Source organism: Cyanistes caeruleus, chromosome 4 (genome assembly GCF_971803275.1).
Source record: "Cyanistes caeruleus chromosome 4, bCyaCae1.hap1.1, whole genome shotgun sequence".
Lineage (NCBI taxonomy): Eukaryota > Metazoa > Chordata > Aves > Passeriformes > Paridae > Cyanistes > Cyanistes caeruleus.
In genome coordinates, this window is record NC_141704.1 from 43,081,436 (window position 1) to 43,094,818 (window position 13,383).

Below are 13,383 nucleotides of genomic sequence, written 5' to 3' on the forward strand. Positions count from 1 at the left end.
TTCAGCTCTACCAGCAAACTTAAAGGAAAAGCTGGAAGGCAGCCATTAACTGGCAGAGGACAAAATCCCCTCTGTTTACAATCTGTCACCCTTAAGATTGACCAGGATATGGTTTTCTCAATTCACTCCTAATGTAAGGCACTGTGTCCCTTGCTTGCCTAGGCTACACTCCATGAGACCCGCCACTTTTTCTTGTGCCTCTGTTTCCCCAGCCATAAAGGACTGTTGGGCATCTTATGAGTTGGTTTGGGCTTTTTATGACATATTTTAGTAATAGCTGTGTAAATTAGGAACTTGTGTTAAAGTGAAAAAATTTGAATGAAGGTACCAGAACTGTTCAGCTGGACCAGAATCCCACTCACCATTCAATATGACTTAAGCCCTCTGCACTGCTCTTCAGAGACATTGATTTTTCCCTTGACAATATACAGTGCTTAAGGAGAAGTCAGGCTGTGAAAAATACTATTCCATGTATTTCTATGGATCATACAGGTTTTGTGTAGTAGATAGGTCTTTGGAGATCTAGACAAGAATCTTACATTTACTCTTCTCTAGTAGACTTCCCATTCTTCCAGAGCAGACCTTACCTGCCTCTAGAAAACTTTATTCATTGATAATTAGATTTATAAAAAGAAAAGATCAAATATTTTTCAATTTTGGACATTGTCATCCTGAGGATGCTTGCATAAAGATACAGCTTCATTTTTTCAGATTTTCTGAAAGTAAACCCTGTTTTTCCTGTGCCTTTTCTCTTGTGCAGAAAGGAAGAAATATTTTAGTTTTAATACAGATTAGCCACTTTGAACTTGTGCCTTTGTCCCAGAGAATGTTTCCTATTAAGACTGAACCTCTCTCTGCCTGTTTTACATGTACATGCATGGTTTATCATACTTTGGGATTTGGATCTCTCAACAGCAGTGTTGTTGCCTAGCAAAGTCTGGTATGATACAAAGCTAGTACAGTATGTGTTGGTAAAACTGATTTTAAATTTAAAATGACAGTCAGTGTGCCCTTTTTAGTAATTTATTAGTCATTGTTTATACTGATCTGTATCCCTTTTGTTTCTTCCACTCAGATGTTGCAAGAGCAATTGAGTTACTGGAGAAACTGCAGGAATCTGGAGAAGTACCAGTACACAAGCTACAGTCTCTAAAGAAGGTGCTGCAGAGTGAGTTTTGTACAGCTATCAGAGAGGTATGAATTTAAGATTTTTAGTTATTCCTCAGACTAGCATTCCTCACCTGTAAAGAAAAGCATATTTGCCTTTCAGTGCTACATTGTACAAAGGATGATGGATGTGAGATGTGTCTGTAGCTGCCTGCTACTGTGCAGATTGTTGAAGTTACTGAAAAGCAGACACAGAACAGTTGCATCAGCAAGACATCAAGGCCGAGGCAATTAGCCTTGCTGAGGAGAAAGGGTGATTAGGGTGACTTTAGTGTTCTGTTCATGCTGTTTGAGGGTCTGTGGTAACCTGTACAGCGCTGTGCTGGGATATGGGGTCATGCCAGCTTGGGTCAGTGCAAGCTTCAGTGCCTCTCCTTTGAGCTCAGGTGTGTGATAGGGAGGTGCTGATAAAATCAGAATGCGGTGATGACCAAATGGCAAAGCTGAAGTCAACCGAGCTGACTGGAATATTTACTTTGGAAGTCAGTGGTTGGGTCCCAGTGGGCTTTGCTCCTCATGTCAGAAATCCTTGTCACACTGCTAAGAACTGAGATCATTCCACTACCAGCTGTGGTCAGGGCCTTCCTAAGCTCTGCCCAACGGTAGATAAGTAGTAATTGTTTTCTTCAAGTCAAGCTAGAGAAGATGCACCACAGTTCTACATGCACACAAGCAGTATCTTTAAAGCACTTAAATGACAAACTCTTCTGTTAGAAATTTCTTAGAAAGAAAACAACACAACATTGCATCAGATATTTTACCTACTAAACTAAGGACTCAGCCTGCTGAACAGAAGCAGCTCCAAATGCCCTAATGAGAGCAACATCTTTTTAATAGAAAATAGTTTACTAAGAACTTCTGTTTCAGTTTATCTGTCTACTGCCTGGAACTAATCCTCCCTTCCTGAAATCAGTGGGGAATCTAATGTTCCCTCAATGGCAGCAAAATTGAACTCCTGATAACTAGGCAAAACAGGAGCAAATTGATTGAGTGGGCTGCTGAGTGGCTGGAAGGAAAAAAGAGATGAATAGACATCAGTTCAATAAGCAAAATAGAACACACTCTTTGTTTTATGGAATGTATTCCTCAATGTGAGAATCAGAGAGAGACTTCCACCTAATTAATTTGCCATTTTTAAGGCTTTTTAAGGGGAATAGTGTTCCCTGATAATAAATAACAGTGTTCCTTGACAATAAATAGTGGCACTGTGTACCCTTAAAAGCTGATGTTCTGACTAGTCCTTTCATTTAACCAAAATAAATGCTTCTTTAAGTAACCACAGAGTATAGAAAAGTTGTGGGATTGTTTGGGGTTTTCTTCACACAGTAGAGCCTGGTACTCCAATTGTTAAAGGCAGCTTAGAATCTTTGCAGCATTGTCAGTGATATCTTACCAAATTTATATTAGTCTCTGGAAAACAGTTTTAGCAGAAGCAAACACAAAATGTAAGAACTAGGAAGTTGCCTTAGAAAAATGCATTCTCAGTTCAATGAACTGAAAGTAGATCTTGACAAAATCATCTCAGTGGTACAAAAGGATTTTACAGAGCATTGTGTAAAGACATGACTGGAACTAGTTGTTCCACAAGAGTTGAGTGATGATGAATAAATGGTTCTACCAACATCATAAACAAAAAAATGTATTTCTTATTAAGTATATTTGTAAACTACCCTTCTAATATATCACTAGCAGAGAAGAAAATCTCTCCACACAAAAAATTTGTACCATTCACTGCTAGGCATGTAAATCTTTTCTTAGAAAAAAAATCTTCAAATATAAAAGGCCCAATAATAAATCTTTTCATTTAGGGAGAGTGGGAGGATTGACATATGTACATTGCGATTACTTAAGGTTGTTCAACATGTGACTTCTCTTTTCAGTTACATTAAGTCCTTGGCAAATATTTAGACTGTAACTCTCTTTTTTTCAAGCAGTTGAAGAGCTGTTGAAAAACTTAGAAAATAATTGCTTCTATATTAAAAAAGAATTATAAAAATGTGGAGTAGATTGGTCACATTACATTGTTAGCCATCTCCAGGCACTGCAACAGATGCTGGAAGGGTATCTGAGCAATGTCGTGTCATTAATCAGGGATGCCCTTCTTGTGTGTCCTTCATGTACACTGGAGTTTATTGAACGGCACAGATTTTTCTGAGTGTGTTTGAGATAGCTAAGGCTAGGCAGAAATTTCTCTACAAATGCTCTCTCCAATTGTTTATCTTTTCCTATCTTAGTGTAAGATGTGAGACTGTGGTGACTAGATTTTAATTTTCTTTATTAGCACCTACACAGACTAGAGGAGAAAAGTTGTTTACATTACAAGAGAATGCACGACAGTCAGTTGGAAATAATGAGAAAAGTGGGAGTGAAGCAGACCGGGTGTGAGCTGTAGGTAGGAGTAATCAAAATGGGATGAGGAGGTAGGCTTTGTGTTAGAATGCAAATTCTGTAAGAGGCTGCTTTTTATATATATGCAGATATTCAGATCTGCAGTGTGCTGTGTTCATTCTGTGATGCAAAATCTGAGCCTTATTTTCTTTCATCAGAAAATCTAGTAAAAGAGATTAAGACTGACTTTTGTAGTCCTATAAACACCATAATGGAGGAACTTTGGAAAATAAAAAAATTAATTTTCCAGTCTACAAAATTCTGGAAACTTAGCTGTCCAGTGAGTTTGGTTGTTAAAATAAGTCCCAGAGAAACTCAGCATTGGGTTGATTGTAGGTGAAAGGATCAAGGATGAAGCACAATATGCACTGTACTAACTAAATGTGACTTGTCCCTTCTACAAATAGGAATTCTTTAACTACAGAAGCAGGAGGTTACTTTTATGACCCATTAGCCTTTAAAAGTATGAGATATGTTATTAGATGACATACATTCCAATCTAATGTGTAGGAATCTATCTAATGGCTGTAATTAATTGTATTTATGGGAATCTATTTAGTAAATCAAATTCCAAATTTCTACACTAATATTCCATAGAAATAATTTTTTTTTTTAAATGACTGAGTGAATGAAATTTAAATAGAAGTACTTTAACATTTTTCAAGGATGCTATGTTAGGAAATGGTGATTAATGGTTCTCACTTAGCTAAATATAAGTGCCACCAACTGAAGTACTCTGTCTGGCACTAGGCAGGAATATGGATTAGCTCTGAAAATAATGGAAATAATTGAAGTGTATAATGGCCTCAGTATTTCCTTTTCACCTGAATGCCCTAGACCAGCAAACAAGTTAACCAAAGTCTGATCACACTAAAAGTCAGTTTTGAAAAAAATTTGTGTTTTAAAATTACTTATTTTAAAAGCTCCCTAGCTACATGAACATTAGCCTTCTATAGCTTTGTCATCTGATAAAACTTGCACAAGTCTAGTCCATTATACCATTAAGTCCTTTATCCTTCTATATGTTTTTGCTGTTTATTTAAAGTTGTTGCTATGTTATAGTCATCCATAATCCAGGGATTACTTGAATAAATGAAGGGCTTTATTACTTGAATAAATGAAAGTGAATGTGTAATTGAGCTACTGAGAAGTTATATTCATATGCAACATAAAACTAGACAATCTAATTGATAAAGTTACTTTAATTGTTATAAGTCAGCAAAAGAAAGTTGTAAGAACTGTAAGAAAAAGTAAATTTCTGGTCTGGCAAGAAACCCTAAAGACCTGTGGGTACAGATGATAGAATAAAAAGCTGAGTAAAACACAGTGGATCATCAACAAGAAAATGTGACATGCCTTAGCAGTTTATGTGACTTTCATTTAATGCTAACATCTGATAATTGGTGGTCAAGCACCAGGAGAATAACAATACAGTTTGATAAACACTTGCATCTCCTGGTGAGCAAAGTTTTCTTTCAGGCTGATTCCCTGATTTCCATTTCTGAAAACACACTTCTCTGTGTTAAACATGTAATATTCAGGTGTGTTTTGGTTTTCTCCCAGCTTGCCTTTGCTACTCAATTTTCCATTTCAAGGTTAAATCTAAAGTTTTTCTGTGTGGATATTATTTGAAATAAAATCTAACTAGGAAATACCTATGGTGAATCAATACCAAAATGAATCAGATAAAAATGCATTGTGGCAACCAGACATACAAATGTAACCATTTGATATTATTATGACTCCCTGCCAAAATATCATCCTCACAGAAAAGCAATTCCACAGGACTCAGTCACTGACAAAGAAGGAGAAATCAACACAAAGTACTCTAATCTTGTCCATCTTATATGAAATTAGTCATTGGGAAAGCATGTTGTCTTTGAAAATAGTTCAGTTCCTACCTCAGTTGTTTATAGCTTTTTTAAACTTGCTATAAAATATAAACAGAGCATCCTGGACATTGAAAGACCCCTATTGACTTACAGGCAGAAAAATGGCAATGGCAGAACACTGACCCATATTTTTTAGGAAGTCCTGATGCTCCCTAGTTACTTTAGAGATATATTTGCTTATGTTGTATAGTATTAAAATCATAGTTTCATTATATATTAGGTAGGATAGTTTAATAAGCCTAGTCAGTATTTTGGAATTATTTCCTTTAATTACTAATTTTCATTTTCATGCCTTAGCAATCTGAGCACCCAGAATCCCAGTGCTGCTGATGTGCAATGCGTTTTTATCTGGCCATTTCCTCAAGCTGCCTACCCACACTTTCCATTATTAATGTATTTCCCTGATATATGTCTTTGCAAATATTAAGGGACCAGGAGAAGGCTGCTGGGTGGTGAAAACTGAATATGGTGGTACTGTGCTTATCACTATACTGCGATGCCATGTGTGACAGCAGGTGGCTAGTTAGAACCTTTAGATGTTCGTTCACTTCAGGTGTCCCAGATGTACTCCATTTTTACAGGGCTGTACTGAATATAACAGTCTGGGTATTAGCTGGACTCAGACAAAAATCCTTATTAATTCTTTTATTCAATTATTAATTTAAGATTTTAATGTCAGAGTCATTTAAATACCTGTTTTCTTTGTGTTTCAAGAATCTTAAAATTTGTTTGTTCAGTTTGCAATATAATGCTATTCCTCCACATCCCAGATGTAGTCTCTGAAAGCAGAATGTCATTGTTTTCTGCCTCATGAGAGGAAGAAGCCTCAGAGTCCAAATTCTGCCCTGTGTTAATGCTTTATTTTTGCTGGAAGCTGCATGCTTCTTACAGGAGGAGAAATACAATTCTGGTCAGTCTATCATCTCCACAGGGCAAGCCCAGCTGTTGAAGTTTCTAAATTAGAGGATGGAAGCTTGGAAAAAAAATGTATTGAGAAGAGTTACTGCTATAATTCACAGGACAGAACTGTGATTAAAGCTCAGAAGGAAGCCTGATGTCTAAAGATGCCCTGCTGTCACATTTACTTGTGCAAACTGAACTGACTGTTGGTCCGGTTGTGCAGAAGTGATATGTCCGAGTTACTAATAAGGCAATTAGTAAAACAAAAGGGCAGTAGGACAACACATAGGAGTAAAGTGATGGAGATTTATCAGCTCAGATTTGTACCTCAGGTCACATAAACCAGTATGGTTGTATTAGCATGATGCCTCATTAGACTGGCTGGGAAGCAATGTTTTCCTTAGGCTAATCTGATACCTTGTTATAACTTGTTGTAGTGTTCCTGATAGCTTATTTAGAATCACTGCACCATTAGTTTAGTAATAGGACTCATGCAATAGCAAATACGGAATTGTGCAAATTGATCAGTTTCATTCAGATTTTTGCATGTTTATGCATTGCTTTATCAATAACTTATCAATAAACTTTGTATTCCTGGATGCTAATTTTAAAGTTTTGTTACTTTATTTTTAGGTATTGGAGTGGATTATAATGTCAGCCAAACCAGTTCAGTTTATCTGCATTCTGGGGCTTTGTAGGATTTGTAGGAATCTTCTACTGTACCTTTCCATCCCTTTTTCATTTCCACTGTCCCTGCGATGAAAAGCCATATAAAATAATGATATGAGTTTCCACTAAATTAGTATTTCCATCACTGATAGGAAAGGGCATTACTTAGCTTGACTCAAATATCATGGTATGGCACAGTAGTAATGTATTCACATTTTACAGAATTTTGCCTTCTGCCTCCTGGTGGCAGGTACTGTACTCAAAATGGTGAGTTGAGAGAAGGATTTGCAATGTATGTTAATTAGATAATAAAAAAATCAGATTTCTAAAGATGAGCTGTCTGTTCTTTCTCTTGTCACCATGCTGGACGAGGCATTGAGGAAGGTCAGCAGAGCAGCTTAAGTTAGCAGTAAACAAGGAACTTCTTTCTTTTTTTTTAATTACCCTTCTGTGTTAAAATATATGCTATTTTTTAGGGTGAATGTAATCAGAAATTATTCCAATTTTGAAAAACAATGAAGATTCATTTGCCACTTTACCATTGCTGATTGAAGCATTACTCTGTTGCTGATAAGCCCTGGATGGCATGAATGAGAACTTTTGGAAATTATTACCTTGTAACTCAGCAGATGGCCTTCATTAATGGCAATTATATGAATTTACCAAGCTTCCCAAGCATTATCTGAGAGAAGGCATTATTTAGTCTCTGTGCAATTACTAAGTCCTTACCACTTTCATGACTTCACTGCAGGAGATTTAAAACAGCTGCTGTTGTCATTTTTTTTTTTTAGCTGCCTAGAGCTAAGTACATAGATTTCACAGATAGAGTAGCCTAGAATCTGGGACCAGATTGTACTACTGGTCTTTAATGGGTGCTTCCTCCCACTGGTTTTGATTAAAGATCAATTTTTAGAGTTGGCTGATGGCTATATATCTAATCATACTTACACTCTGCTTGTGTAACTGCCTTTCACAATAGATAAATAAATACTTAAGTGCTTCAAGAGTCCTGCAATGTACAGAATCAAAACAATCACATGATCTTGTTCATCTTACAGTTTATGTGGGTGGCTGTATCATATTTACTAAAACTGCCTGAGTGGTGCTCAGGTGGTGTTCTCATTTTGCCACAGCTGCAGCTGTGTGTGCTATGGAAGGGGACTCCAATGGAATGTGTTCGGTGCATCTCAGCATCTTTTCTGTTTGCTCATATAATAATTTTATTGTTGCAGTATCCTATTTGATTGCATAAAACTCTTCAGAATAAACAGAATAGCCTCTGCTCATGTTCATCTCAAGCCTGCTTCTTCCTCTTGAGAGAAATCAGCAGCAAGGTTAACTACCAAGTAATAATAGGTGACAGGTTGTTGGAAGCCACTGCACCATTTTTTTTGTCTTGATGGAGCCTCAGTATCCCCCTGCTACCACTTAACTGATGTCACTGACAAGACTCTTGAGAAATGCTGCTCAATCGCCATTTTTTAAATTGTGCCTTCAGAAAAGAAAAGAAACTGTAAATCTCTTAAAACTCTATTTTGGCTATATTTTTGTTGGCATTTAAAACAATCATCAGTAGTTTCCTTCCTCGTCCCTGCTTTCTCAGCTTGACAGGAACATTTGAGATGAGCTTCCATGATGATGTCATGTTTCATCCAGGTGCTCATTTTGGCAAGATTTTGACAAATCTGTTTAAGTTTGGAATATGGCTGTTGTATATGTCAGCCTTAACAGTTTATACAGACTTACTGATAAAGTGGAGGAAATTAAATTTTACTGCTGTATTTTTGAACTCAAAAGTAACTGGCAGTGAGGTCTAAGAGAGAGTTTTAAATTAAAAACTGTGAGTTCCCAGTGGGTTTATGGGAATTAACTAATCACACATGTTGGTATTTCTTTCTATCCTGGCATATTTCAGTAGAAGCAGCAAAAGAGACTTTTAGGACTGTATTTTGCTAAGGTTTAATGATTTCAGAGGAAACGGCTTCTGCAACACCTGTAGCACTGTTTTAAAGATGCCAGATCATAGTTCCTATTGATTTAGGGCAGAATATAAAACAATATGTAAGAGATAGGAGATAAACTAAATGATCCAACTTTATTTTTCCTGTTCCTCATATAAGTACTTTTTATTTGCAAATAAAAGTCTATTTTTCCTTATTCTTAAATGGCTGTTAAGCAAGTTCCTATTGATTTCAGAGTGTCAGTGAGTCCAGACAGAATTGACATTGGGAGGAAGAGAGGGCACATAGAGGTCTTGTGTGTCTTAACAGCAACACCAGGCATGTTTCAGTTGACTCACCCAATATGTGCAGAGGATGTGACAGCGTGCATTTTTGGGTACATCTGCTACTTACTTCTGCTCACACATAAGGGAGGAAAGAGATTCTGGCCTCAACCTGTAACCCCTGTTGGGTTGTTTCTTGGACAGATGCATCATCATATGGCAAGAGCTCAGGGACCAAAACTTGGCTCAGCTTTCTGACACCACCACAGATACTGTCAGAGCAGAGTGCATGCCACCATTTTCCACAAAAAAAAAAAAAAAAAAAAAGAAAAAAGAAAAAAATCCACTTTTAACTTCAGACTTCATAAAGTATTTCACCATAAATTAAAATATTATACCTCTGCAGTGATTATACTTAATTTATTTTAACAATGTCTCAGGCCCATGCCGGTTTTTTCCTATTGCCTAAGGACAGCTTAATAATGCATCAGTATTCAGATCAGTTTTTTCACTTTGGTAGAGCTGACCTAGTTTCCTGCATAACCCCCATCCCCTAAAGAAGGAGACATTTAAATAAAATATCCTCAATGAGAATGCTAAAGCCAACATTCATAATATTTCTTCCACATGGTCTGAAATTAAAACTGTCTCATCTCTTCAAGTTGTTAAACAAGACTGAATTTCATTTGCAGGTTTGTGCTTTTTAATGGGTTAGCATTGCTATGGCATCATGTGGCAACATCCATGCAGTGTTACTTCATGGAAGGGGGATTGCTGCAACAATTATGAAAATGATGCAAAGTTTGGTTTTGAAAATAGACACCGGTGGATTTCCCAATGCAAACATGTAACTGCTCAAGGGCTAATGAAAGCTTATCATGTAAAAATATTCAGAATGCCAGCAACCTTGAATGACCACATTCTGTCTGATATAAATAGCTCATTAATACAGACTAGTTGTCACAAAGCAGCTTTTTCAAATTCAGTTGTCGAAATTCAGTAGCTGCAGGAAACAACTTAACGTAATACAGACATGTTGGTGCTTCCAGCAAGAGCAATAATGTATCACGTGCCTTCCTCACAAAGGTACTTTCAGCCATTTTGACCTCCCTGTACTCACAGGTATCTTGTAGACTTGTCCTGTTGACATTGACAGAGGATCATCAGCTTGCATTCGGGGGCAGACTGAAGATTATGTACAGTATATACAGTGTGAGCTTGGGTGTAAGGTTACCTAATTCTGCTTCTGTTGGGATTACTCAAACACCTGTCATAGTCCTATAACAAAATGGTCTTTTGCGATTCATTTGCTCAAACAATCTTGTTTCAGAAGAATCTAAGTTTATTGTAAACTTGAAGTTGTGGTATGTATACATCCCATCCATGGTGTTCTTCCACAACCAGTGGTTTTCTGGGAGTCTGTCCATCCCTCACAAGCACTGTTATTTAGACAGTTCTCAAATTATCTTGCTTTTCAGTCATTCAGAATAGTCTCTTGCCCATTTTTTTAATTAACTACCAAAGATAAAAGTAGCTATTAACACAATGTTAGTATTTTTTGAGTCAACTAGATTTATAGAAAAGAAAATCAGCCTGCTTTCAACTACCCTATGGAACTGCTGTCTTCTGGACTATGGTGTATGACAGTGTTTAGTACAGTACCTTAGCAAGAGGCTATAGATCTGTATATATATAGTTCTCTGGAGAAAACATGCTCTCAAAGATGCAGATGTGCTTTCCCAAGAAGCTTATCACATGAGATCATTTTTATAAAGCAGAACACAGGCACAAAGCCAGAAATTCGATCTGATATTCATGAGATACAAAACTTAACACACCATCGCTAGATATTTTCCACTTTCATTGAGCTACCACAGGCTTAAGGCTGAATGGAAATGCTCCACTGCTTTGGTTTTGAGCTTTAGTAAAATTTCAGATGCAGGAAGTCATTACAAAAAAGGAATTAAGAAAGAGGAATTATGAAAGAAGAAATGTGGTTGGGTCAGCTGCATACCTCCATGCTGCTAATATGCACACTTTTGGTTGTGTTTGACATGTTTTCGTTTTTTTTATGTCATCAGCTGTTCAGGTGTCATCTTAGATGGATAATTAGATCTGTTTGTAAGTAATTTTGTAGAAAAGCAAATATTGTTTGAAATTTCAGAAAACCTACCATAAAGGACAGAGATTTTGGCTGAGTTCTGAGAAGTCTGTAGTTCAAACAGAAATGGCAATTGGTATAAAATATTGCCAGGTAAGATTCCATGGTTTAGGTTGTACAAGAAGCTATCAGAGTCCCTCCTGATCTTTTTAGCATTTAAGATGTCCTTGCTTACTTATGTGGTCAAGCATGATCTGAATTGAGTGCTGAAGCACAGCTCAAGGGCAGTTTGTCCAGGCACACAAACCAATGCATTCCTTTCCACAAACATAAATATGTTGGATTAAGAATGAAAAATATAGGCAAGAGGTTATGGGTAACAAAAAGTGCCAAACAGAATGTGAAAGAGTCAAAAATTACTGAAACAAAGTAGAGTGGGAGAGACACAACCAATTTGTGCTGCAGGTGTCATTTGCTCACAGAAACAAGGGATTCACAGGCACCACAGTGGAGAGGTCTGCAGCTCTCCAGGGCACCTTTGCTCTCTCACTTCTCACACTCACAAGACTGGGCATTCTCCTGGCCTGACCCAAGGACTGGTTCATACACACCAAGTGAAATTAAATTTAGATCTCAGAACAGAAGGAGACAGAAGTCCTGGGAGTCAGCTCCAGATTTGGAGAGGAGAAGCCAGCAACGATGCTGAATAGCTGAGCATCTTCTGCTCTTCTCACAATGGTAAAAGACTGATTAAGATATTTCTTTTTGCTTGACATCTTAGAAGGGAAAAATATTTATCATCCTCTCCAACATACAAAGGCAATTAGGAAGACAGGGATTCAGCTGCTTGATGGCAGATGTGTAGCACTGAGGTGTAAGTAAATAACAATCTTTCTTCTATAGCTTAGCATCAGTTCTGCAAGGATGCACACACGTACACTGTTCCGTTGACATGACTACAGAAGCGCAGTGAAACCAATGATGTCCTCCTTGCTCTGGTTATTCTCATGCTAACTCTCTCCTCTGTGCTGTCTGTCAGGCTCTTGCCTTCCCTTCCTTGAAAGTCTTCTTCCAAAAATAGATACACAATTCTTTTCTACACTTGAAGCAACAAAAAATATGGCAAAGGAGCTAAACTCAGATGATGCCAATATATATTTTAAACATCATTTCATTTATCGGTCTTTTTGAAGTTTTTTTTCTTCATTTCACCCTTTTACCTGCTTACCTGTGATTTACCTAAGTCACTTACTTAGGTTGTGACTTCTTGAAGGAAGCATTTTATATCTTTTTGTTACTATCATATGCAGGCACTGTGGAAACACAGCTGATTATTACTACTTACATGTATCATCTCATGCTAAGAAACCTCTAACATTTTTGAAAAATGTTACTTCTCCACTTAGAAATTTCAGAAAACTGTATCTAGGCTTGCTACCTCACAGGTCTGAATTGCAGTGTACTCTGACTTGGATTGTGTTAGTGGGGTTTTCTGAGCACCTATACATTGCTGTAAAATTACTTCTGCCTCATACCTCTGCCCTTCTGATGTTCAGATCAGCTTGTCCTAAAGCTGAGCATCATTATTGTAGGTAGAGTTGTACTTAGAATTACATATTTCATCAGGGGAATGAATCATTAAATGCCTCTTACAGAAGTTAATGGAATAAAATTGTTTAATTAAATTCTGTCTTAGAGAATTCATCAGAAAAGATGTTACATCATTCAGGTTGTAAACAGAATACTGCTTCTAGACACCTTTACAAAACAGGCTGCTAAGTGCACTGTTTTTCCTGGACCTTCTACAGCTATTACTGACTTAAATAGCCGAGCCCTAAATAACTTGCTGCTTTGTTATGAGTCTGTATGGAGTAATTTTTGATAAGAATCTAGATCCTAAAGTACCTGTAAGGCTGTTCCCCTTCCTGCGCTTCAGTAATCTTAAACCAGCTGCTTTGCCTCCCAGCTGAATGCGTGGGGATGAGGCCCATCATCATAACAATAATACCTGCTGCATCTGACTCACTACAGGTCCTGCTGGG

General features: G+C 37.2%; 1 protein-coding gene across 3 annotated transcripts in view; it reads left to right on the plus strand.

The window, feature by feature from the left end:
• The window catches only part of LIN7A (lin-7 cell polarity scaffold A), a 47,936-nt gene that overhangs the window by 19,527 nt on the left and 15,026 nt on the right, over positions 1–13,383 (plus strand). For all 3 annotated transcript variants that reach the window (XM_086887842.1, XM_086887841.1, XM_086887843.1), the window contains exon 2: positions 1,076–1,194. In XM_086887842.1, the coding sequence (XP_086743968.1) occupies positions 1,076–1,194 (119 nt within the window). The remainder of the gene's footprint in view (positions 1–1,075; positions 1,195–13,383) is intronic.